This window comes from Stegodyphus dumicola, chromosome 4 (assembly GCF_044657685.1).
Source record: "Stegodyphus dumicola isolate Sdum_Otavi_A_Nest chromosome 4, ASM4465768v1".
Lineage (NCBI taxonomy): Eukaryota > Metazoa > Arthropoda > Arachnida > Araneae > Eresidae > Stegodyphus > Stegodyphus dumicola.
In genome coordinates, this window is record NC_140771.1 from 32659480 (window position 1) to 32686548 (window position 27069).

The 27069-nt window shown below is 33.9% G+C and overlaps 1 protein-coding gene across 1 annotated transcript; it reads right to left on the reverse strand.

Annotated features, from left to right (window-relative positions):
* Positions 1-22458: 22458 nt before the first annotated feature.
* Positions 22459-25597, reverse strand: LOC118189010 (protein unc-13 homolog 4B-like). The gene has a single exon (XM_035359541.2). It carries the CDS (start codon positions 25588-25590, stop codon positions 22717-22719), a length of 2874 nt encoding a protein of 957 aa, XP_035215432.1. The 5' UTR covers positions 25591-25597; the 3' UTR covers positions 22459-22716.
* Between the last annotated feature and the right edge of the window lie 1472 nt (positions 25598-27069).

A 27069-nucleotide genomic window follows, 5' to 3' on the forward strand; every position in this document is an offset into this window, starting at 1 on the left:
AAGGGCTAATTTGAACACTCAATGGGTGATTGTGAGCTGTGAACAGGTACTATGACCTTAATTTTTGAATCATTTTGTTATCTGTGTATGAGCTATACACATATTTAGTTTCATCAAAAACAACCATTTCCTTCATGGTGCTTCGATTTTTTTTTTTTTTTTTTTTTTGCAAAAAGTGTACCTTTTCCGTTCTGTTCTTAAGTACTTCCTTTCGCTCTGTAAACAGCTCTGCTGTAAAATATTTCGTGTTTGGTATGCAGCGATTTCCAAAGTATGATTCGCGATCCGCTACTGAATCGCAGAATTTTCGAAGTACTCTATCTGCTGTTGTATATCTACAGTAATACCTCAACTTAGACTATCCCGACTTTCCCTACCTCCCACCCCGCACATAATTTCGCACGCAATTACCGATGTTGGATTTGCTATAACAAGTACGGAGCCCAGTATTAAGAAGTTAAGGGAGTAGACATCGTGCTTCCAATCTGAGGCCGAAAATGACCAAGGTTTCACCCCACAATTCTATTCTTTTATCGGCCGTTGTCCACTCCCTCATTGCAATGGAATGCTATGGCGTCGATAACACACTTGGCTTCTAATGCTGATATTTTTAAAATTTAAAGTGATGCAATGGTTTGCTGTTGTGCTACTGGATCGCTATTGGATGTTCAGGAAATCTTAATGCATCAAAATAGTATACAAAGATTTAAGCTTCCACTGGTACATCGTTTCCGTACATAAAGTACTTTATATTTTCCTTTCCATTCGTACTGTGTTTACTTTCTTTTGTGTTAGAATTCTCAATGCAGGGAAGTTTTTGTATTCAAAGTTTTAACTGTATCTATTTTACCTTGGAGATAAGATAATGTAGGATATAATAAACGTGATCTTATTTAAATGCTATTTCTTAACCTTTTTAATGCATAAGATAGGTATGTAAAATAAAATTTGATAGTATGATTGAATTATGATTATCTAAACAATTAAATGAAAATGAAAATTTCAGAGATTCTAATTACGTAATATTAAATTATTTAAAATTAGTTTTGTTTTAAATTAATTGAGATTATAATAGTTTTTATACGCAATTTTATATATTATTATAATAATTTTATAAGCAATAAATATTTTTTTTTCTGCAAAATAAAGCTTTGCAACGACAGATGAATCTTTGAATTATAGAAAATTCACTTTTTAATATTTGAATTTAATAACTTTTGATCAAGTTTTTTATGAGCATGCAAAATTCAAGAGTAAAGTAAAACCGATTTTTATGTTATATATTGAGCACTAGTTGATGATCATCATGAAATATTAATAAAATATGTTTTTAGGCTCAAAAATAAGTCTTAATTTTTTTATTATTATTTCTTAAGCTAGAATGAATTTTGAAAATTCTGTTTTTTAACAATTAATTTAATTTATCTAAATAATTTTCAAAGTTATATGTAAGAGCTTCAGTGTCGTCGAAATTAACACAATTTAAAGCCATACATTTTCCTAATTAATTCTAAACATTGCCTTTATTTTAAATTATAACGCAGATAGAATAAAAGAAAGATATAACTTTAAAGTTTTTGTAATGTTAATATTGATTTTGAAAGTTTTTAATGCGATTTATGGCTACTACTTATTTGAACGCTTAATCACACGTTTATTTATTATCAGTTAAGTTATCAGTACTGTTTCATCGTATGTTTATATGTTTGTTATTTTATGTTTATCGTATGTTATATATGTTTATTATTATATTATTTTCTACTAGTAATTTTGTCACTCCCCTGAGCTACTGCATACATGTTATTAACGAAGTTAAAAGTATGGCGAAAATACAATAATATGACGCTTTTTTTTTTTTTTTTTTTAATAATTATAGAAGTTTTATTATTTTATCCTGGAATCAATCTATTATTTTCTACAATTTTTTGTTTCTGCTTATTTACCAGCTCGGGATTTTTGAAAAAAGTTATATTACGTTCACCATATTTTTTTTAATTTATAGGATCATTAATTAATATTATAGCTGGATATACTTTCGAGTTTGCTACTGTTCACTTATATTATCTGTTCGTATTTAAGTTACAAAGCCCACCAGTGACTAAGCCGTAAAGTTGCTGAACACTCGTAGTTCCGACCTGGGTTCAATTCCAGGCGAACGGGCTGGTTGTATGGGCGTTTTCGTGATTTTCACCATGTGTGACGTGCATAGGAGCCAGTTTCCCTTAGAAAGTCCTCTTCGAAAGCATCCCTCCTCTTACGCAGGGAGTCCTAGTGTGCTTTGACGTAATCTCAATAATATAACCATATTTAAGTAACACAAAACCGATTGCTTTGAAATTGTATCCCTGTGCATATCACATCATTGCTATTTAAAGGCATTTATTAATAGCTTATTTTATGGGTATTGCAAACTGCTCACAAAATTTAATTGCGTAAGTGTAAAAAGCATTTTGTGTGAGACAAATTTTTAATTTATAACTAAAAGGCGTTTTTATCAGCATGTTTAAAACAATGGAGAATGCATAGAATTACATGTAAGAGAAAACAGCAGTCTGACTGAGACGATAAAAACGAGAGAAAGGCGAAAGCATATAACATTGGGAAGTTATGCTTCAACGAATCCTATAGCGAAGGTTGCTAGCAGCCATTCCATTTCCTTATCTCCATGGTACGGACGTGGTTTACGTGAAGTTCATGTAAAATTCGACTTATACAGCTCTTTTCTGGAGGGAAATGCTGCAAATGAAAGCGTCACTCTAGTTAGATTCAAGCAACTCATCCCTAATAGAAGTCTACATCTCAGATCTGGATTCACCAGAAAAGCGATGACAGCTGCAGGCTTGGCAGAAAATCTTGACTCAACAGAAAAAAAGTTTGCAAATTTTAGGAACAAGCTCTAGGTACAAGGCGAGGAATAAAATCATTTTTATCTAGCTGTGAAGAAATATGTGATTTGAAAAAAGTCATTGAGTCACCAGACGCGTTTGCTAAATTTTATGAAACCATTTAGCATAACTTTGTTTTATGTAGCGCATTTACTTTAATGCCATTTTGTATCGACAAGAATGAAAATCATACTTTTTATTATAAAGACATATTTCTTCAAAAAATTATTTTTTTTAACCGTTGGTCTTATTTCGATTTACGCATTTTCAGTGTGCCGCACCTATGGCGTAACTTTAGAATATTCTGTATGCATATTTACCTGTAAATACGAATTAATTTATAATTATCAATTAACCGTCAAAAATTATATATGATTATTTATTGTTACGTTATTTTCTTCTAGTAATCCTTCCGCCTCCCATAACAGCTGCGTACATGTTATTAACGAATTTAAAACATCTGCGAAAACATTTCCCTAAAAAATTATAACCGTAGCTGAACGTATGATTTTTAATTTCAGAAATTCTCGTTTGGAACATTGTCAACGTCAGTTGAATAAAGAATGGAAAAAAATCCGATACTTTTTTTTAAAAAAGAAAACATTAATTAAAAATATAATTTTTTAAACATTTCAGAAACATTTGTTGGAAAATTTGAGCTTTCGATTTTGGTAGTTCAGCAAACTTCTGGTTATTTACTTCGAATTACATGAATTTTAATTGATGCAGTTCATCCATAAACGCAATTATTTTAAGTATTCGCTTGAACAAGTTCATAGGTCGCTATATTTTGTTTACCTGACACTGAGATACTTGCTTTCATTATAAAATATCTTGTGGTTGTTGGATGGTGAAAAAAAGGACATATTTATAAAAATATAAACTTTATTAAACATACACAATGGCACTTCGATGAGGAAAATGAACTGCTGCGTTATTTCGCCACTTTGCGATTAAAGATTTAATTTTCCATTTTTGTAATTTTTATATGAACTGCTAATATACGAAAAATTCTAATATTAAAACTGATACTCAGCTACAATTCTAATAATTACTTTAAAACTAAAAGTTCGTGCTTTTTTTCCATAGTAACATAGCACTTCATAGCATTTCATCTTATTTGGTTGTTTCATTTCTATAGCAATATCTTTCTGTAGCAACACCCCAGAGTATCTCCCCTGCCCAGTGAAAGGCACCGAACGATGCAAAAAAATATAATTGAAATTATACATGTTATAGGTAGGTGGTAGACAAATGTTGGGGGAATTTGACATGTAGTCCAGATTTTGTCATAATTTTGATTTTGTGATAATTTTAGGAATATTTGATATGATATTCTGCAATGTGTCTGTCCTCCTGGAAGGTTTAGTGCTTTATCACTAATAAAAAATGCAGGTTTGAGTAGATCAATTGAAATAGTTTGATTCTTACCGTACATGGAGATGATCAAAGTTTTGTCATGATAGGATGAGGACCTGAATATGGTTGTTGAAGAAAAGGCTTAAGAGTCCATTCTCAAATACATATGAGAGCACTATTTTAAGGATGGTTGAATGGGTGGACAGGTTCTGAACAGTGTTTTGATGTTGCAATGGGAATCAGAGATTTCTTTATAGATCGTAAACTATTGAGATATGTTGTTGTCGAGGATGGCGGAAAAAGCTGATCTGAGTACAAGATATTCGAAGGCAGCCTTAAGGTAGTACCGTAGACTATCTCAGAACAAGTTGCTTGAATGTCGTTTTTGACGGAAGATTGAATACCAAAAAGTATAAGAGGTAACTATTCTGTCCAGCGAAAACTTTCTTGCGCTTTTATGCTGTTTTTCAGCTGGCGATGGAACCTTTCAATGATTCTATCTGCTTGAGGCTAGGTCTAAATGAAAAGGAAATGAAAGGACGAGGAACATCGGTTGTGGAATCACAGCAGAGAGAAATAATTTCAAGAGGAAAATGCTATTTAGAGAGCTTCAAAAAGAATTTAGCAATTATTGTAGTTCATTGTCTGTGAGTTGTGCTGAGGCTAACTGTTTGAAATCTAGAATAGGTGAGCGAGAAACAGAATCTATCTTCGGGAGAGTGTTTCAGCAATAACATTTACGCTACCTTTAACATAATGTATATCAGTAGTAAATTGAGAGGTATAATCTAGGTCTCTCAGTTGTCGAGGAGAGCACTTTTCTGCTTTTTGTTTGAAAGCGAATGTTAGTGGTTTTTGGTTGGTAAATAAGTCACGACCTTCTAACATGTGTCAAAATTTCCCGACGGATTCGTATATTGCCAAAAGTTCGAGGTCATATGTAGACCATTTCCATTGACTCTTATCCAATTTTAAAGAAAGGAATGTTATTTAAGGAATGTTTCATTGACCATTCTGGAGTTTTGGATGTCTTAAGACGGTAGCTTTTGCAGGAGTTTCTTTAGCTGCTAAAAATGCCTTTCTGGCTTCCTCAGACCACTGAAGAGGATTTTTAGTCTTTTTAGTAGGACGGAATGATTTCTTTTTCTTAAAATGACCTTCGAGAAACTTAATTAAAGGGGACAAAATGTGTGCAGCATGTGGCACAAATCTGCGATAAAATTGAATAGGCCAAGAATTCTACGAAGTTGTGTTAGCCTTCTTGGTCTAGGAAATTAGAAATTGCATCAGCTCGATCTGGAATTGGGAAAATACCTTCTTTAGAGACTTTAAATCCTAGGAAATCTAAGGTAGAATTCTAAATGTACACTTTCAGGGTTTGATTGCTAAACCACAACGATATAGTCTTTTAAAGAGAGCTCGTAGATGTTTAACATGTTCTTCGTTGCTTTTTGAGGCAATCAAAATATCATCCATAAATATATAACCACCATTTACACCTCTCGTCATCTCATCGATAAACCTTTGAAAAGTGCTTGATGTATTGCACAAACCAAATTGCATACGACTGCTCTCGAAAAGTCCAAATGGTGTTACAAATAGCAGTTTTATGGACATCCTAAGGGAACAATCGGAAATTGATGAAATGCTTTATGTTGCACCCATGGAATTCACTAGTGAAATCAATAATACTAGGAACTGGATACTTGTCCTTTTTGATCTTAGCATTAAGTACTCTAAAATCATCGACAGCACGACAATTATTCATACCTTTTTTAGGGACCATATGCAGTGGCGAAGCGTAATTGCTGTTGGATGAACGAATGTGGCCTAAATCCAAAAACATATACTGAAATTCCGTATTTGCAAATTGTATTTGCAAGCCGATGCGGTTTGGCAAACATGGGAGGACCAAAAATTTCAATATGATGCTGAACTGAATATTTGATAATTTGGTTTGCACGTGGAGCTTGAACAATACGAGAAAATTCATTTAACAGCTTAGAATAATTATTATTACAAAATACAGATTTTCACAGAATATATACTAGCAATATGCAATACACCATGAGAATTTAATTTAGTGCAAATATCGTTTAAACAAGGTCTTCTTAAACTTTTTTCAGTCGCACCCTTTTTTTTTCACTGAGATTTTTTTCGTGACCCCAGGACCCCCCCCCATAATTTTTACGAAAACTTTGTGCGACCCTATAAGCATTGCGCAAGTCTGACACACGCGTGAGTGAAACTGTCAATTTTTTCACTTTTACTGTAATACAGTATTGCAGTTTTAGGTTATTAACTTTAATTTCTAATTTTAAGACATAGAACAATGTGAATATTTTAAATAAGTATCAGACGAAATGACAGCGTCACGTGCAAAGCAAGGAAAATGAACGTTTAGATTATAAAAAGAATGCATTGAAACGTTTTCGTTTTCCCTTTGTTTGTATTGTCTTAGTTATTGTAAGCTGGTCGTGCTTCTACAAATTGCATGCGATCATCCACTACGCCATAATGTCTAGTTGTCAGCAGTAACTAAAAGGAAATTGTTTTCATCTTCCGCCGAAAAGTACGATTATTACACACACACACACACACACACACACATATATATATATATATAAGTCAATTCTTTAATTAAATACCCATTTATTTGCTGTGTAAAGTTATATTTGGTCTAGTTATATTTAATCTTATAATCCTAAAAGACATATGGTGAGGTATCGTTATGTCTGAGACAGAAGGATAAAGTTTTACTAAGGTTATAAACAAACCTTATTTAAAGAGGCTTGTTATTTAAAGAGGGCTTTGAACATAAAGGCACGAATTCTTTACAGTTAATTCAAATTAAACGTTGATCAGTAGTCTAAGATTGAACACTAAACTATAAGCTAGCGTACTAAATTATTGGCGCATCAGTTTAATGTAGAAGAGAGAACGTAAAGAGGAGATAGATTATAACTGCAAGAGTTTGCAGAAACTAAGCACTCTATACTATTGCCTAAAACTCTTTCTTCTTCAAGATTCCCAAACCTCAGCTTAAATGCACAAACAACTAATTCCCGACTAAACAGAAGTTAGCTTCATTTTATTCGTTTGTTTTCCGTGTACTTCATATTTGCTACAGCAGATTGACTCTGGATCAAGTACTGAATTACTTAAAAGCAGTTGCTAGAGGCTTTTCATTCCAATACATCAAAAGGCACACTCTTGTTTTAGGAGATTATAAGAATTTTGTTGTTATTCCTTTTTTCCATTAATTAGTTAAAAATTGCACATATCTTACAGAAATTTAACTTACGGGTCGTTTTTTCTCCTATCTGTAAAATTCCTAGTTCCATACTTACGGACCTCAGTCCGGATATGAATTTCTGGGGTATTTACAAGGTTTCTTGCCCGTGTGGTTTAATTTACATTTGTCAAACTAAGAGAGCCTTAAAATTTCGCATTAAAGAACATATGTTAAGAAAGGCATATGTTAAGAAAAAGGAAACACAGAAGTCCTCTGTTGCCCAGCACTGTTGGTCCAAAAATCACACTTTCCATTTTTCTGCAGTCATGATTATTCAAAAGGCATCTTCCATTGGTGAATTAGATTTTCTAAAGGCATTTCACATTAAAAAATATTTCTGTTCTAGTTAACCCTAATTCCAATCCATCTTTACCTTCAGCATTTAAAGAAACTATGTTTTAGTTTTCTTGTTTCATCAATAGATTGCGCTAGTAGTTTAACTTCCATCCAGCCATTCTTACCTTATCTTATCTTATCAACATATCTTATATCATTCATTTGAACCTAGGCAACTGAGGACGATGGTTCTATAGTTAAACCATCGAAACTAAACCTGCAAAATTTAACAAATATTACTCTGATTCTTGTTGTTTGACTTCTCCAATAATTAATTTCCATTCTGTAGATGAATACGGAAAGATAAAGTTAAGTACATATCCAAATCGTAATATAACTAGTTAGTTTAAAATAATAACTTTATAAAGTTAAATCTAATTAATTGTTAAACTACACCTTGTTTACATGTTTCTGTGCTTCCAACGAGTTCACGTCTTTGCACTTAACTAGAAATCTAGAATTTCTAACACACAGACAAAAGATAGGATAACAAATTTGCAGAATAACAAAAATACTATTACATAAATACATACAATACAATAAGTAACTTCAATATCTAATCAATTCAGAACCAGATATTTTTAGTTCTAATCGCTGACCAATTCAAAGTACGATTCACCTGAGCCAGATCGTCAGGTAGGTAGACGACTCATGAGCAAACAGGTTCACCGCCAAATCTGTCTTTAAGTTATACAATCGATAGTTATTGAAACTCTACTTACCTTGTTTTCTGATGAAGATTAGTGAATGAAATAGGAATCATAGGAAGGAATTAACATAAAAATAAAGTGTTAGCTAAAATAAACCTTAAAATAAAACCTTAAAATAAATAAAAATAAAGTGTTAGCTAAAACAGTGTTTTTGATCAAATTCTTGTTTCTTTTATCATAAATCATAAATCTTATTCTTTTGATGAATAGCCAGTAACATATCCAATAGATGCACTAACATTTTAAGATGAAATGCGTGAAAAATTTCATTGATGCTTTGAGTAAATATACACTGACTACCAATAAGTATTTGGACACCTGTGATAGAAAAGAAAAACTAACTTTATTCAAAATGAATAGTTAATAGAGCCTCCACGAGAGGTAATTACTTCCGGGGCGTACTTTCCACAAGTCTTTGTATGACAGCTAGTGGTATTTTCTTCCACTCGGCTTGGAGAAGACATAGAAGTTCCTTCACCAAAGAACTTCTATGTTCCAAATTTATTTTGTCCTTTTTTATGGCTTGACAATTTATTTTCACCGATTTTGCACGGGTAGTGCACCCCTGAATTCGGCGATGCAACTCGTCCCAGAGGTTCTCGATAGGGTTCAGGTCTGGACTCTGGGCAGGCCAGTCCATTCGATGAACTCCATTGGCACCATTCCAAGCCTTGGTTAACGTCGAAATATGACAACTGGCATTGTCGTCCTGAAAGTAACAGGGGTCCAACCCGTAAAACTGCCACAACGTAGGAAGCACATTGTCATCCAAAATAGTGCAGTAGGCATCGGAGTTGAGCTTACCATGAATGGGGACCAAGAGTCCCAGCCCATACTAGGAGAAACACCCCCAGACCATAATTCCACCTCCGCCGAACTTGCCTTTTGGCACAATGCATTCTGGCAGGAGACGTTCCAGGTAGACGCCAGACCCAGACCCTGCCATCCGAACGGTAAAGGGTGAACCTTTATTCGTCACTCCAAAGAACCCGTTTCCACTGATCTACGGTCCAATTTCAATGTGCTTTGCACCACATTAACCGATCAGCGCGGTTGGACTTTGTGATCAAAGGCTTATGGGCAGCAGCACGACCATGAAAACCAAGCAGATATGCTTCCTTACGGATGGTATTCATTGAAACAATACTCCCAGATGCCTGTTGAAACTCCTCGCGGATGAGGGCCATCGGTTGGGTGCGGTTCTTCCGAATTTCTCTGGACAGCACTCGTCGATCTCTATCTCCCAGTTTCGTTGGTCTGCCGACTCGGGGCACAATCCGGCAATCACCGCTCACCTTCCACTTCTTAATCACATAGGCCACTGCCGATTTTAGGTACTTCAGATCGCTAGATATGTCTCTTAAGGATCGGCCACATTTGTGATACCCGATAATTATACCTTTCTCGAAATCAGAGAGCTCCGAACTGCGAGGCATCTTGCATGCGACTAAAGCCGATGCTGTTTCCTACACGATATATACCGGCGGAGTCCGTGACGTACCTTAGGACCGCAGATATCGTCATTTGCATAGGTGTCCAAATACTTATTGGTAGTCAGTGTATGTAATATTTGAAAGAAAAACATTAAGTCAATTTCAAATTCAAAATAGAAGAAAATTCTACTGCTGTTCAACTGATAATTGATTTTTTAAAAGAACTGTATTTATTCGAGGGAGATTATTGGACCACCGACAGTCCGAAAGATTCATTATATGTGATAGTTTAGCTTTTGAGATTAAACAGAAATACATTATGGGATCAAGTCTTGGAATTTGCTACAATCAAATTAAAACTATTCACTAAGAAGAATATGTCATTTTACGTAAACATTTGAATACCACTCTAAAATTTAGAGACTTTTAAACTTCTTTCCTTTTTCTCATTTAATATCTATACAATTAATACTTTACTATTATCTTTACTACATTTATGCTCTTCTAAAGTCGTACGCATCATTTTGAATAACCTTATGTTCATTTGAAATGTTGTTAATATATATTCGATGCAAACCTAAGCTGAAAACAACATCGAAGCTATAATGAGTGATATACACGCGTCTTTCGTGTGTTCCTAAGCGCCGCAGTAGACTGAGTGCGCTTTGTGAGCATATTAATTACGCTTGTTAATTTAAAATATCAGAACATTCTCCATGGTGTATTAGATTTGAGTACATTACGTATCTCAAAGGTAATCGTGATATATGAAAATTCTCTAAGCTCAATATCTAGCTTGTATTAGTAACATAATTTAATGAAATGTGATATTACTTTAATATGGAGCATTGCCTAACATTAAAGCAGTAATTTATCACTGAAGGAATAGACGAAATTCAACATTTCGGATTCGGGGGGGGGGAGTTCTATCCGTAACTAAATGTTACATTATGCACTTTTAATTAAAATTTAGGTTTATAAATTACTCAAATTCTAGAAATGCATTCAACATCATTATTTTAGATCAAGTTTTTTCATTTAAATGAATGTTGGTTTTATACATTGTACTGTATGTGCAAAGATTTTCTTCATTAAAATTATATTTAAAAAGAGATCGTTTGGCATCGAACTTGCTTATTGTCATTAAAAGGCTTAGGGAAATGGCTTCGCGTAAATTTGGGAAATGATTTTTTTCTTGCTTTCCAGAAGTCTACATAAAATGTAGGGTTATTTAAAGTACTGGTCTAGATTCTGGGATAAGATTGCTTTGTAGCGTTTGTTTGAACAGTTTCTAATAGAAACAGCACAACAATTTTATAAATATATCTAAAATAATCTAACAATCATAATAAAAATAAAATATCTCGCCTCTATAAAATAACTACTCTGTTTATCATATTACAGGTTTGTATCGCTTAATGAAAAGAGAATTTCCTTGAATGCTTTCGTAATATGGAATGCTTTTAAGCGAAAGCTGTTATTAGAGAAAAATTTACGAACATTTACAAACGGCTATCAAATCATATCAATTACTACACGCGAAACCTAAAATAACATTAAAAGCAATATTAGAAAAATTCCACAACTAAAAATCCTACAGCGTAAAAAAATTATGTGATAAGTAATGAACACAGTAATAGAAGTATTAACACATAGTGCAGTTTAACCTTTTCAAATTGAGACTACAATAAACACATTGGAAATTTTACATGCAAAGACAAATGCTGCTGCATTAAGCTAAGTCACGGAAAATTCAGGCATACATTTTTCAATTTTTTCAATCTTTTCTCAGTTCATCATATCAATGTTCAGTTTTCTTAGTAAGATGGCTTGACAATTTATTTTGTCCTTTTATTTTTAACGTTTTGTGTGCTAAATTTATTAATTAAATATCATATTCCTTATATCACTTACGACACATAAAATTCAATTCAACAGCAAAATCATAAAACATTTAAAAACAGCGTATCTTTAGAATTTCCGGTATACAGTCTCCCACAATGGAGATAAAAGTATTTTATTCTTTACAGTGTTGCCATTGCTTGCTTTTAATTCGTTGATTTTGTTAATAAAAAATTCGTTAAAGTTTTACAAAATATGAAATATAAAATTCGGGTTTCCAGGTATACATGTTTGCATGCAGGACTTCGTGATTCAAAATTTAATGGCCCAGAGGCCGCCCATTTTCTGAATGCGAGGAACATACACTGTTGGCCATTAAATTTGCAACACCCTGAAAGAAAGCAAATACAAAAAATATATTTATTTTACGTAAACAGAATGGCATGGAGACAGAATGATTAAATTTATAAGCATTTTGGAGGTCTACAGGGGTGCGAAATTAATAGAAACAACTGCCACCCCTGGCAGCTAAAATGGTCCTTGTCCCATTAGGCATGGAGTCAAACTGGGGTTGGATGACAGAAATGGGCAAATCATTCCATGCTATGCCACACTTTCAGGGTGGCATAGCATGGAATGAGTGAAGTGGAATGGGTAAAGTGGTTGGTGAAGTGTGGTGGAATGGGTGAAGTGGTTGGTGAAGCATGGAATGAGTGAAGTGGTTGGTGAAGTTGTAAGGATCCTAAGTTTTACTAACGTTTATTCTATTTTAAAACTGTACTATCACTTCTTATTTTCTATTTCCGGCCAGAATTAAATGCTTTAACTTGTTTATGTAAATTGTCTTGCTAACGCCCAAGTATTTAAGTTGTGGCTTTTTGCCAAGAGTTGGAGAGAGAGAAGGAGATTTAGGAATCAGTTTTACGAGTTTTCAGTCGGTTGCTGGTTGCCTTTAAGGCCAAGGGTTTAGCCCTCTTGATATTTGAAAACGTATTGTAGTTTCCGCAGCTCGGCGTGCTACATACTTACCCTTTTAAATAAAGGCCAGTCTTAGTGCTAGGCATTCAAAGTTAGATTTTAGTTAGAGTTTTAGTTAGTAGTTTTTTATTCTTACGTTCAGACCACAAGTGGTTGGTCTCTGTATCCCGAAATTCGGGAGTACTTGTAAAAGTATAGAAAATAAAGGGTTTCGTATACCCTTCCTGCTTGTGTCGTCTGTTACACACAAATCTTTAACATAGCTTGAGTAAGCTCCCTGTTCCCTTCAGGACACATCATGTTTCCAAAGCAAATCAAGAGAAACACAAGTCCTGACAAAGTGTGGCATGCTTCAGTCTATTCCACACTTCACCAACCGTATTTGCTGGAGAGGGGTGGTGGGCCAGTCTCTCAGCAACCCATGACCAGATGTTTTTAATGGGTGACTGATCTGGAGACCGTGCAAGCCAGGGCAACAACCGAATACCCTGTGTATCGAGGAAGGTCAGAACACGCCGAGCAACACATGGTCTTGCATTATCTTTTTAGAACATGGCGTTTAGCAAACCTCGAAGACAGGGCACAACCACTGGATGTAAGATGTCCGAAATGTACCGATCTGCGTTCTAATTACCGTCTAACTAGAGATGTATATGTCGTGTACCCAATGGCTACACAAACCATTACACCAACTGCAGGGCCCTTGTGCCGATATCGAATGCAAGCAGGCGTGCTTTCTCCTCGGAGCCTCCAAACACGTATACGGCTATCGCAATACTGTACGCAGAACCGGTACTCATCTGAAAGGACGACATTGTGAGACTCATGTATCTAGCTTTGTCATTCAGTACACCAGAGTCGCCGTTTCTCTCTATGCTGCATTGTCAAGGGAAGCCGAAGTAATGGTTGCCTTGCTGATAGTCCACGCTGCTGCAAACGTCGACGCACCGTACGAGGGGATACTGGCCGTGCTACTAACATGCTCATTTCCTGACTAATGATCAGTGATTTGGTTGTATGGTTTTGAAGGGCTGACCTCACAGCAAGTCTGTCCTGTTGTTGTTGTTTCTCATCCCCGTGACCAGCAGAGCTAGATCAGGTCCATGAGCCCATTCACCCTGAAAGAGTCCAGTACAAGTAAGTCTGTTCTCTCTGGAGTTAGTCATGGGAGGCCGTTGAGATCCTGCTTGCAGTTCAGTGTGACCCTCATCAATCCATTGATTCCATATTCGCATGATAGTGGTCGGACTGGTCGATATCACGAAACGATAATTTACACTTTCGATAGGGAACGATTCTGTCTGTATCGAATTTCGAAACTTGTTGGTAAGCATTTCCTCTTCTTATTCGAGGCATAACACGATATTCTGAGCAAACTCTAACTTTACAAAGCACTTTCCGAATCAGAAATCCACCACACAGAATTTTTTTTATGCAGTGTTTCAGATGTCGTTTCTCCCTCCTGCATTGCATAAAATACGCTGAAATACTAATAATTTGCATACCCCCAACTTCTTCTTCCATTCATGTGATTTTAACGTTCGTCAAATCATTTCTGTCTGGTGTTACAATTTTAATGACCAGCAGTGTATACATACAGATCATTCATTATTAAATTTCTTTAAAAATAATAGACAGCGATAATATTTGGCCGCAAAAATTTGAGAAGTGATACAGCCGTTGATAGTAGACGAAGCAAAATTCCATTTCGAAACCAACAGCCGTTCGTGGTTACCGCCCTTTTTGCCTGAAAAGACAGAACAAATGCGATGCCTCAAGCCACTTGAACGTTTTCTCGGCTAAAGCTTATAGCGGCTTTTTTTTTTTTTTTTTTTTTGTTGCTGTTTATGGATAAAGATTAAATGAAATATTAGAAAGAAAAATTTGTAAAACACTACTTTTGAAAAATTACTTTATAATAATAAAATTAAAATATTATTAACGGAAAATGTAATAATAAATTATTTTAGTTTTTAAAATGTATGATAATTTTTAAAGCGATTAGCAGAATATAAACCTTCATGGTAATGGCAAGTTTCAGAATGGTAAAGAGATTTGTCTTTTAATGGTATCTTCTTCAAGAATTTGTTTCCAATTACTGAACGCTGAATCTTCTTTGCATGTAACATTCTTTAGAGTTTGATCTTATCTTTCCTTCACTGGCACTGGAATCACTGCAGGGCAATATTTTTGTTTCTTGTTTCACTGTAAATACAATGATGTACAATGAATAAAATGATGAAAGTACATACTCAGAGAAGAAATGTACCCTATACATTATTAATTAAAATCTTTTGAGCGTATGTAATTTCTTTCTAAAGAAAAGAACTAATGTTTTATTTTGAATGCAAGTTTGTACAAGAGATTTTTTATTTCAGAAAAAGATTAATCTCAATAAATGGGTTTCAGGTTTGTGTTTGTAGAATTATTGAAAGTAAAAATACTGCTTGAAAAATTTCAATTTTTATATAATCCCCAAAAGGATTTAAGCCATAGATGTAATTTTGCATATTGCATTAAAAGTTCTTTGGACTAAGAATACAAAAGATTTTTTAAAAGATTTTTTAGTAGGATAAGAAAAACAAATTAGAATAATATTTATAGAAAGAGATTAATAGAATCCTACGAAGGGATTAATAGAAAATTTCGTTTTCGTACAAAACTTGATATGCGATAAAACTGTCACAGTCTGGAAGCTTACTTTGAATTGTTTCTTTAATCTGAACCATGAAACAACAACTATTAAAAAATCGTAAAAGTTTTTAATATAATATTTACTATTCAATTTATTCATTATTTTACTCCTTAGTTTCAATATTACTAATTTACATTTGAATTATAAAATTCTGTGTAGGATTTGAAAATCAAATTATTCACCATTTTGCTCTTTAATTTAAATATTATTAATCTACATACGAATTACTTCATTTTGTGTAATATTTGTTATTTTATTTATTAATAACAATTATTAGTCCAAAGGGGCTTTGTCCCTGAAGGACTATTGTTTTCGTTTTACGATTTTGCGTTGAATCACTATAAATGTCCGTTTCACTTTTCAAACTGTTGCCACCAAATGATAGAGTTATATTTGAAGAAATTAAATAATGAAAGATCTACATAAATGTATGTATATTTCTCGCATTGTGATAAAGCAACGGTACATAGAGCCATCGAATTTTGAATGACTTAATCTTCTTACGAATATGGGCATGTGGAAAACCAAATTCGAAATTTGGAATTTGTTTTTTGATCGATTTCATATTGTAAAACTTTAACGAATTTTTTATTAACAAACTCAAAGATTTCAAAGCGAGCAATGGTAACACTGTACGGAAAAAAAAAAAAAAAAAAAAAAAAAAAAAAAAACCACTTTTTATCTCCAGCGCACGGAACTGTGTATCGGAAATTCTACAGATATGCTCATTTTAAAATTATTTTGCGACATTGCTACTGAAATAAATTTTATGGTTTAAGTGCAAAGAACATGATATTTAATAAAAAGGTAATACACAAAACGTTCAAAAACGGCCCTTTGGACGTAATTTAAAATCTGAAACCTTTCAGATTAAAAAAAATTTTTTTGGGATTATATTATTCTGTTATATAGCCAAAATTATTCATCAGTTCACTCTTCAGTTCGAATATTATTCATATTTATATGACTTAATTTGGTACTTTTCCGTTTCGCCGGCGCAAATCTCGCCAAGCAGACTTTATTGGCGACAACATACAGTATACACATGAAAAATGTTAACCAATGTTAGTTCTAAGAATTTTTTATTTTGAAGGCATAAGCACTTTAATATGGTTTAAAATTTTGCAAAAAAACTAATAAGTAAAGACAATAAATTTGTAAAAAGACATTAATTTAAGAATTTACTATGCTTTCATCCTGATTCGCCGGTGCATATCACGTGACCCCAAGTGATCTTATCTCATGTAAACTACACTACAAAAATATAATTCTCTCAGTAATTATCTACAATAATTTCAAGTTAAATCTTATGGAATTCAAGTTTAAATGCAAGAATTATTTTAATTCGTACGAATAGCTTACTCAGAAATTATGTAAAACTGCAGTGCTTTACTTCGCTAGTGGATTCTCATTAGATTTGATGAATTTAACCCTTGATTTTGCCTTTTCTATATCTTTGCCTTCAGGTGAGTGGTGTGATTTCATCCTAATTAATTACCGCGAATGGTCTTAGGGCAAAAAATTTAACTATCTTGTAAAAATTCTATGTAATTGTATGTCAGTTTTGAAAGAAACAATCAATCTGATTAGAAATAGCTGCGACTTGTTTTGAAAATGAAGGGTAAAAGGTTGCCAGCGAAGATATTCCGTTTGGCATCAGTTGTACCATTATTGGCGACTTTATCGTTTGCGCCGGCAAAAAACGGAAAAGTACCCTTATTTTATTTTGTGTAATACTTAGTAGTCAAGTTATTAATAATTTTATTTTAATTCAAATATTATTGAACTGTATTCGAATAGATCTTTCCGTGTAATATTTGTAGCTCAAATTGTTCAATATTTTGTTCTTTAATTAAAATGTTGCTAATTTGTAATTAAAATGTTGCTAAATTATGCTATTCTGTGCAAAATTTGTGGGTAAAACTTTTCATCATTTTATTCTGCACTTAAAATAGTACTAACGTGTGTTAAAATTTTATTGTATATAAAAACAGCAACTATAATAATTCTAAATTTTACTGTTTAATTCAAATATTATTCATTTAATTTTCACTGAAATAAGTGCAAATTTACGCAACTTGCGGTGACTCTTGTTGCTTTACTATCATTTATATACTATTAATTTGTTTTCCAGTTATCTTATTCTATAAATTAACCATTTTCTCTAATTCAAATTCTGCTAATTTTTTCAGGTGTTTGCAACTAAGGTTTTTTTTGGGGGGGGGGCGGGCAGAAGAGGATGAAATTTTCTTTGACAGTATGCAATTCGCTTGTATGCTCTTCTGTTTTCTGTTTACTTTTACTTGCCTAGGCTTATAATTTAGGAGGATTTTGCTTCCCATCTGTATAGCATTCGGGTTCTCGATATTACTAGCTTAACAGGAGACTTAATAGCCCTGATGAATGAATCTGATTGCATCTCGACATCATTAGATTGGCTTTGAAAGCATTAGTGTCGCAACTTGATATCCGTCAAGAATGATGTGCCCGGGCTAATTACAAATAATGAAGTTGAGGCAAACTGATCCACTTTATTTAACGAACGGGAATTAGATTTTCATTAAGGGTGTTTTCCAAAAGTATAAAGGAATTCGGAAGTACGCAACAGGCACAAATTTAAATTGATGATACATGGGCAAATATTTCACGAATGGTAAGTATGCTAAGTCATTATTTCTCTTTAAGACATAGCAGGACTTTAAGGACGACAAAATTCAAAGTAAGCTTCTGAACCACGAAAATTTTGGTCAAGTGAGAAAACTAGCAAAAAAAAGCACACACACACACACACACACAAAAAAAAAAAAAAAAAAAAAAAAAAAAAAAACCTGAAAGTTTTCAGATTTTAAATTACGTCCAAAGGGGCGTTTTTTTAACGTTTTGTGTGTTACCTTTATTTATTAAATAGCATGTTCTTTGCACCTAAACCATAAAATTAAGTTCAATAACAATATCGAAAGATAATTTTAAAATGAGCATATCTTTAAAATGTCCGATACACTGTTCCGCGCGCTGGAGATAAAAAGATCCTCCCCCAGCAAAGTGTTGTCATTGATCGCGCTTTCAAATCCTTGAGTTTGTTAATAAAAAATCCGTTAAAGTGTTACAAATATGAAATCTATAATAAAACAAATTCAAATTTCAAATTTGGTCTTCCACATGCCCATATTCGTAGGAGGATTACGTCATTCAAAATTCTATGGCTCTAGGTACCGTTGTTTTATCACAATGCGAGAAATATACTTACATTTTATGCAGATTTTTCATTATTTAATTTCTTCAAATATAATGCAGGACTCTAACATTTGGTGGCAGCAGTTTGAAAAGTGAAACGGATATTTATAGTCATTCAACGCAAAATCGCAAAACGAAAACAATAGTTCTTCAGGGACAAAGCCCCTTTAGACTAAAAATTCTAATTATTGATCTATTTTTTATTCTACTAAACATTTTTAAGGAAAAAGCTCAGTTCTATAGAATTTAAAAAACTGCTCTTGAAAAATATTTTCGAAATTATGTGACTTATGCGATGGAAGTCCTGCTAATAGGTCGATCTTAAGGTTTACTCATGAAAACTGAATTTCGGGGGATAAAAATATTTCGAACTTTTCTAAAAATGGGAATTTGAAACCTTTGCTTTTATTTTCAAAGAAGACAACCAAAGAACTGCTCCTTTAAAATTTTGTAAATCATAACGTGTGTGTGTGTGATTATGGCAAAGCCTCGAGGGCTATCTGCCTAAGAGGAGGGATGCCTTCGTGGAGGACTTTCTAAGGGAAACTGGCTCGTATACACGTTACACATGGGGAAAACCACGAAAACGCCCATGCAGCCAGCCCGTTCGCGGGATTCGAACCTCGGACCGAACTACCAGTGTTCAGCGATTTTACCGCTCGGCCGCTGGTGTGCTGTAAATCATAACGCTAAAAATAGATGATTCTATCAATGGCCGAGAGTCGGAAGCGTGAAACAATGGTAGATATTGTACTGCATATCTCAGCTCTGAAACCAGCTGGCTGCATATGTATTTTCGAGACTTCACCTATGTAATTCAGCTGACTTGGTCACGAAGACTTGATCACGATGGCTAAGTGAAGACATTCAGATTTGGTAATGAAGGCTAAGTTTTCAACAATTCAATCAAGCCGCGCTGGTTGCTTTCAGATCAACAATATAATTTTGGATTCAAACAGAACAGTCTGTAACATATAGCAAACCAGTTTTCAGCCTGCAGGCCACCCATGGCCAACGAAGAAAAATTCAAAGAATCCCTAAAACTTCCTTTGTACATAAAACTAACAATAAAATTCTAGACAGAGAGGGGGGGGGAATAAAAAATTCGAAAAATGATAAAAATCAAATTCACTTTTAACACGGAAGGATAAATACTTTTTTCTGCTTTAAAACGTGAATCGAACTTTCCTGGAACGTTTCCAACAACAGCTTTCGGTGGTTAAATTCTAAAAGAGATATCGCTCTATTTTGACGAATCACCGTTCACTCGCTCAGTAAAGTGAATCGGTTCTTTGAATCAGTTCGTGAGCGATTAGCATGTCTCTAGCCTAAACCTTGGCTCACACTTGATCAAGCTCTTGTGAAGACATTACAGCTTGTAGAAATATAACACAAGATGACTGCCAACCTTTGCTGAAAAACGCTACCTGCAAGATTTAGAAACTCGAAAATTATCTATAATTTAACTAATTTGCATTCTAGTGGAATGGTGACAGCAGGAGCCAAAATGATACGACAAACGATAAGGGAAAGCCAAAATGATAAGACAACTGGATTAATTAAAATAAAATCTTTCAAATGCAGTGGCCTATAACTCGTTATATCCTGGATATGGTCGCGTGGATCTATATCTCTTCTCAGACACCCTTTAAGTGGGGAAGCATGTAAAGAATTGTGCCATTCCTATGTGCGTGCTGTTATGGTGTAAGTGGCTTAGCTCGCGATTGAAAGAGTTTAGCTTCAAAATCGGTGAGGATACAGTTGGGTTTTTGCATATTTTCTGGTCCGAAATGTTTAATGATCTTTATTAGGAAAGCTCTAAAATACAGCTTTCTAAAACAGAGATACAACTATTAAGTTATTCCTCAGCTTACTAGAAGTATTTCATTCCTTTAAAAATAGGACACTGGGGAAAGGTTCTTTAACGTAGAAGATGAACAACTGGTCTTGGAAAAAGAAATGTTATGATTGTATGACTTTGTTGACTTTTAGCCGATGAAAAAAATTGGCAGGATCCATTTTTAATACATTAATGCTTATCTTATATAAGAGGTAATCGGAATATTTACACTCGGAACTGATTTCAGCAATATTTGTTATACAGTTTTCAGGCAATGTTATTGATAATTTCAGATAATTTTGGTCATTATGATTTTTTTTTTTTTTTTTTTTTTTTTTAAATTTTCCCCCGAATTCAGGAATGAAAAACATTACTCTCATTGATGCTTTCTCCCCAGGCTCTCGTATAATATTTCAACTTAATGTATCTTCATTGAAACGTTTCACGCGACCAAAATCAGTCTGCAAGACTACTTTGCTTGAGCCATTAATTAATTCGAAACCAAGGTTTACAACTAACCACCCAATCACTTTATAACACCCTGCTTTTTTGCTTTAAATTTCTTTCATTTATTTTCGTATAATGAAGTGCAGGAATGGCATATTTTAATTACGAACGTGGGTGTTTTATTACTTTGTCTTGGTTCATTTTACAGACTAAATTTCCTTTTGTTTCAGATGATGTAAATCTAGCCTGTATTGCTCGCAAAAATAAATACGTACATAATTAGAGTAAATCCAACTTTCTACATCGTTTGATTTGGCTTAGTTGATTATGGGAAAGCATACTAGAGCTATCGGCCTAAAGGGAGGAATGCCTTCGTTTAGAATTTTTTTTAAGGGAAACTGGATCATATACACGTTACACATGGGAAAAATACGAAAGCGCCCATGCAGCCAGTCCGTTCGACTGGAGTCGAACCCAAGTCGGAACTGTTAATGTTAATGTTTAACCTCTCGGTCGCTGGTGGATGGTGAACTTGTACATGTAATACATGATTTCTTCCACCTTTGCGAAAAGTCTTTACAATGACTGCTATACCGAGAGATACAGACAGTCTGTGTCAGACCGCTTTTTTTTTTTTTTCAGATGGCCTTAATGCTATCAAAAGCATACTTTTGCACACTGAACAGCAGAAAAACGTTGCATAACTTTCGGTAATTTGAAGTTAAGGCGAGCTGAAATATTGGAAAAAAAAGAAAGAAACTAAGAAATTGCTATAAAACTTTACATGTCTAAAAAATTTCAGAACGCTAAAATATATTGTAAAATGATTCTTTCTTCACTTTTGTTATATTTTGTCATTTTATTTTAAGTTTCAGTGTAAACCAGCAATTATTAAAAAAAAAAAGGAGTTTCTGTTCTTATAACAGGATATTACCCCGTTGGAAAATTAAAAAAATCAGAAAAGATAATTTGTTATTTATAATGTTTTTTCAATGCAGTGTCCGGATGGAAAAAAAATAACCCTAAGAAAGAAACAAAATCAGAGAAGTCAAAATTCAGTTTAACGTCTAATAAAAAGTAAATAACGAATAACCAACTCCCACTTTAGTTTGAGCAGAAAATTCCACGGTATTTTCCACAGATACATTAAGGTGCAAAGCAATCAGAGGAGAGCAGAGTTTTCGACAGTGGGGAAGTGTTTATACAATGTATACCTAGGTGGATTATGAGACACTTATTTAAAGAGTTTCGAGGAAACATCACATTTAGACAACTGGGATTCTACTAAAAGACATTCAAAAACAATTTGCTCATTAACTTTTATATGAGAACAACAACAACAATGAAAAAGAATATTAATACATAAAAAAAAAAAAAAACAAATTTAAGTCTAATTAGGGAAGAAAAAACATTTATTTCACAAGATACTAAATCATATATAGTATTAACAGCACGCAAGTAACTTTTACTAATTATTAATAAATTATAAATTATTGTATAAATTCTTGTAATCATTATGAGTATTTTAATAAGTATGACCATAGTTCTCCGTGTCACTTGTTTAATTATGAAAACGAGTCAAATATTGCATCAGTCGTTTTTGCACTCATTTTATTTTGTGCAACAGTGAAAATATAAAACACTAAGTATCCTCTTCTTCTTCTAACTGTTAAATGCTAAAATTCTTAATTCGTGCCTGACGTTTATAAAATCCTTAGTGCACAATAATTCTTTAATTTTTTCATACTCATCAATACAACATATTTTTTCAGTTACCATCAAAATGGCCAACATGCCTGCAAAGATATTAGGTGCTCTTCCTAAATATCGTTGAAATCTTGTTATGCAAGTTATAACCTCCGCTTTTTTGTTTTCTAATCTAAGTTTTAAAATAGTTTTGAGGACGTCATTCCACACTTCTTGCACGAAAAGCCAAAATACTTCAAAAGCCATATCTACATATGCTTCCACATTAACTACCGTATTCATAAAGCTAGCATATTCGTTTATGGCCTTATCTTGAGAATCATTAGATCTAGCACCAACAACTTCTTGGATAAAATCATGAACATCGTAACTGATTTCTTGTTCTATATCAGCACAGAAAATTCTTGTAAGTATTTGAAGAGATAATTTAGTGTCAGGTGATCCAGGTTGAAGTTCTCCAATAGTTTTAGATATAATTTTAGGCACAAACATAGCTAAAGACCAAAAGTTGTTGGCAATGACACATAACTTCTTTTTCCCTTCGTTTTTAAAATCAAGCACTAATTTTTGAGAAACCTCTATTTGTAGTTCAGCATACTTCATACAACATCGGTGGAGAGCACTAACAAAATAGTCATCGTATTCAGGAAATGAAGGATGGGAAACTAAATTCCATAATTCAAACAATTCTTTTTCGATGACTTCAGATGTCCTTTTGACAGACGTACTTTGTCTTTCATTCCTATCAGCTAATTGAATTATTGCATTTTTTAGATCATCATTGCCAGTTATCGATTCGATGCGTGCCAGTACGATACTTTCTTTCCATAAGAACCAATCCTGTATGATATTCGGGCCAAACCAGTCACGATATTCATCCATCCTGAGTGTTTCTTCTTTGGAAATGGACATACGCATGGAATCTGTCAACTCTTTAATTTTAACAAACATCGCTAATAGTTCTTGCTTTTCATCATTTTTGAGATACAAAGATTTATCAGTAATTTTCATTATATGCGATTTCAAAACACGTGAAAGATGATTGTCTAAATTTTCGTAAACTAACGTTGTGTAAGTAATCTTTGGGAAAACTCTCTGAAAAACATCATCAGCTGCCTTATTGTAATTTATGAGGTACTTCAAGAAACAGTAGATGTATTCAGCCATACTTTCAGATCTTATCTGTTCCATTTCTTCATTTTTTTGTTCCGTCCATTTACTGATTTCTAGTTTCAAAGTCTCTTGTAAAGATGAGTTTAATCCTGTAATCTCATCACAAAGTTTTATACATCTAAGAAGGAATTCAAATTCAATGCGTTTTGTTTCGTTATCTGTGAGATCGAAGGAATGCAGATGACTGGTAATCGTGATACAAAGGTTCTGCAGTGTCTGGACTGATATTTGATAAATGTCTTTAGCAGAGTTTTCTAAAGGGTAAATCGATGGTGATTGCGCTATACAGTCATTGGTTTCAAACAATATATTATACAAAAATTGATAGTCAAATGAAATATGTTGCAAAGATAAATGTACAATGGTAGCGAAACGACAAATTGCATCCTCAAATGCAGAAATATTCCCTTGTGCACCATGCTGGTATATCAGTGTATTTGCCGATGGGTTTAATATCTGCTCCCATCTTGTGATACTCAAATCAGAATTTTCATGAATTTTCAAACCGTTCTGAAGACAAATTTTAACTAGCAACAGATGTCTTTTCAAAGCATCTAAAGTGTTTCTTGGCCTTAGGGCTCCGACCTTAGCTATCAGATGTATTTTTCCAGTTATAGGTTCCTGTTTTTGAGGTCTTAATTCCATCCATTCATCAATACCTTCTGAATATATATCTGAAACTTTAACTTTGACCTTCCCCAAGAAGTCATCAATAGATTTTGCACCACATGGACAAATATTATCGCAACAGTCGTTGCAGAATAACCAGCAACCATAAAAGTTCTTTATGCGTTTCATTTCTCGTAGATTGGCAAGCAGTCCTGTTGGATCTTTGTCCCATATTTCAATAAATACAACATCGTTTTCAAAGCTGTTGATATTAAAGCTAAAAGTCTCATTCCAAACTGGATCAATAGTCCTTTCTTTCACTTTAGTCATTTCGATGCATTCTGGCTTGCTACTGATCCAAATCTTGCAAAATGGGTCGCTTAAATTATCAGCATCTTTGCCCATCAAATCCCATGCTTCTACTACATTTAAATTCAGAACAAATTTTGGAGCTCTTATTAGTTTGGCTTTTTCATAGTTTTCTTGTTGAACGCTTGAATTCATTTGAATGAGTTGATTCTGGTACTGAGTTAATTTTCGAGGCCCTTCGCTTGTGGGACCCGGGATCCCCAAATAATGATTGATTGTGTATGATATTGTTATGTATATATATTGAAGATATTTTTCTGGAACATCATTTTTCAGTATATCCGATAAATCTACAGAATTCAGATCAAATCCTTCATCAGCTAAAGCCGCTGATAAATAATCCGTATATAATACTTCATCAGTCAAATGTCTTTTTTGGGCCTTCACGCCTTCACTAAATGATCCCAAAATTTTTCTTTTTGTTGTAGGGGCTAGTATCCTTGGTTGCTCTTCGCTGAAGTAATCATCCTGAAGTGTAAGTACTTTGTTACCCGATTTGGAATTCCTAATTGCAATAGTTTTTCTTCTTGTCGGTTTCCTGTTATAACCATTGAAAGAGACGGATGAGCTAAACGTATTCCTTGAGTATCTGCTATTAGATGACTGAACATTTCCCATGAACTTTCTTTCATCTTCGTAAATAGGAATGGGTTTTCTATCTCTTAGTTCGCTGGGCATTATTGAAGTTGAGACTGAAATTTAAGCAAATAAATAATTGAACAGTATGAAGTATTTTAACATTATTATAAAAGCAAAAAATTCAGAAACAGAATTCTCTTGGTTAATTCACCTTATTCTGTGATTAGCAACTAGAAAGATTAACCAATCCTCACGAGTCAATTCTCATCTATATTGAGGAAACAGTTCCTGCTTATCGTCTTAAAGAATATTCTTTAAGATATTTTCTGCAGTAGTTAAACTTTGGAAAATTAGCAACCACGTGGTAAGCCGATTTATTACAATAAGATGTCTTCATGTGTCAATCTTATCGATAAAACGCATCGCGAAATTTTCATCACTTTGGTTTATTAGGTTAAGGCAAAGGGCTATCTGCCTAAGAGGAGGGATGCCTCCATGAAAGACTTTTTAAGGGACACTGGCTCAACATATTACACACGGGGAAAACAAGAAAATGCCCCTGCAGCTAGCCCATTCGTTGGGATTCGAATTCCAGACCGAACTGCCAGTGTTCATTGACTTTACCGCTCGGCCGCTGGTGGGCCTTTTCATCACTTTAGTTCAGGAGGTTTCAGAAAGATTCAAGAAAGAAAATCACGGAAACCAATTATGTAGCCAGCCATTCGTCTGGGTTAGAACTACCAGTCAGTCTTAAGCTGTCTTAAGCACTCGGCCATTCGTTTTACTTTATTTTTTTTTACTACTTACTTTATTTTATTAAAATTTTTAAAAGAAAAGTAGAAAAAAGAAGAAATGTATGAAACAGGAAGAAGACTGCTCAGGTTTTGCTTGGAAATGATTTATGCGATTCTTTCTTCTTTTGGAGGCCCTCCCCCAGTGGTTGAGCGGTAAAATTGCTGAACACTGCTAGTTAGATACCAGACGTAGTAGATACTGGTAGTTAGATACCAGACAAACGGGCTGGCCACATGCGCGTTTTCGTGTTTTTCCTCATGAATAACATGTATATGAGTCAGTTCACTTTTAGAAAGTCCTTCACGGAGGCATCCCTCTTCTTAGGCAGATTCTACCACCCTAGTGTGCTTTGCCACTAACAATTAAACCGAAACCTTCTTCTTTTAGTAATGCAGACAACTTCAGGAAGATAAGCAATTTACAGTTACTTGTGATACCTGTTCCAAAAGATGCTTTATTTACTGACTCTATAATAGTATTGATACGATTTTGACATTACCTACACTTGTCAGCAAAACAGACATGAACACAATATTTCTGATGTGGTTCTTAAAACGCTACTCTGGAGTTCTATACTAAGTAAGACCTCCAACTGGCTTACCTGTCTTTATTACTGCGAAAAATTCTTAATAAGGAAGACATGCCAAAAAAAGAACTTAAGTAATTCAAGAAAATTAATCTGAGGAAAAAATTAAGAAGATATTCTGTTCTAAATAAGTATTTCAAATAAGCATTTGCAAATGAGAAAGAAAGACATGCCAATTAAAGAAGTTAAGAAATCCA

Excerpts from the sequence above, each read along its gene's own strand:
- LOC118189010 (XM_035359541.2), bottom strand. The coding sequence starts at position 25,590 with ATGCCCAGCGAACTAAGAGATAGAAAACCCATTCCTATTTACGAAGAT.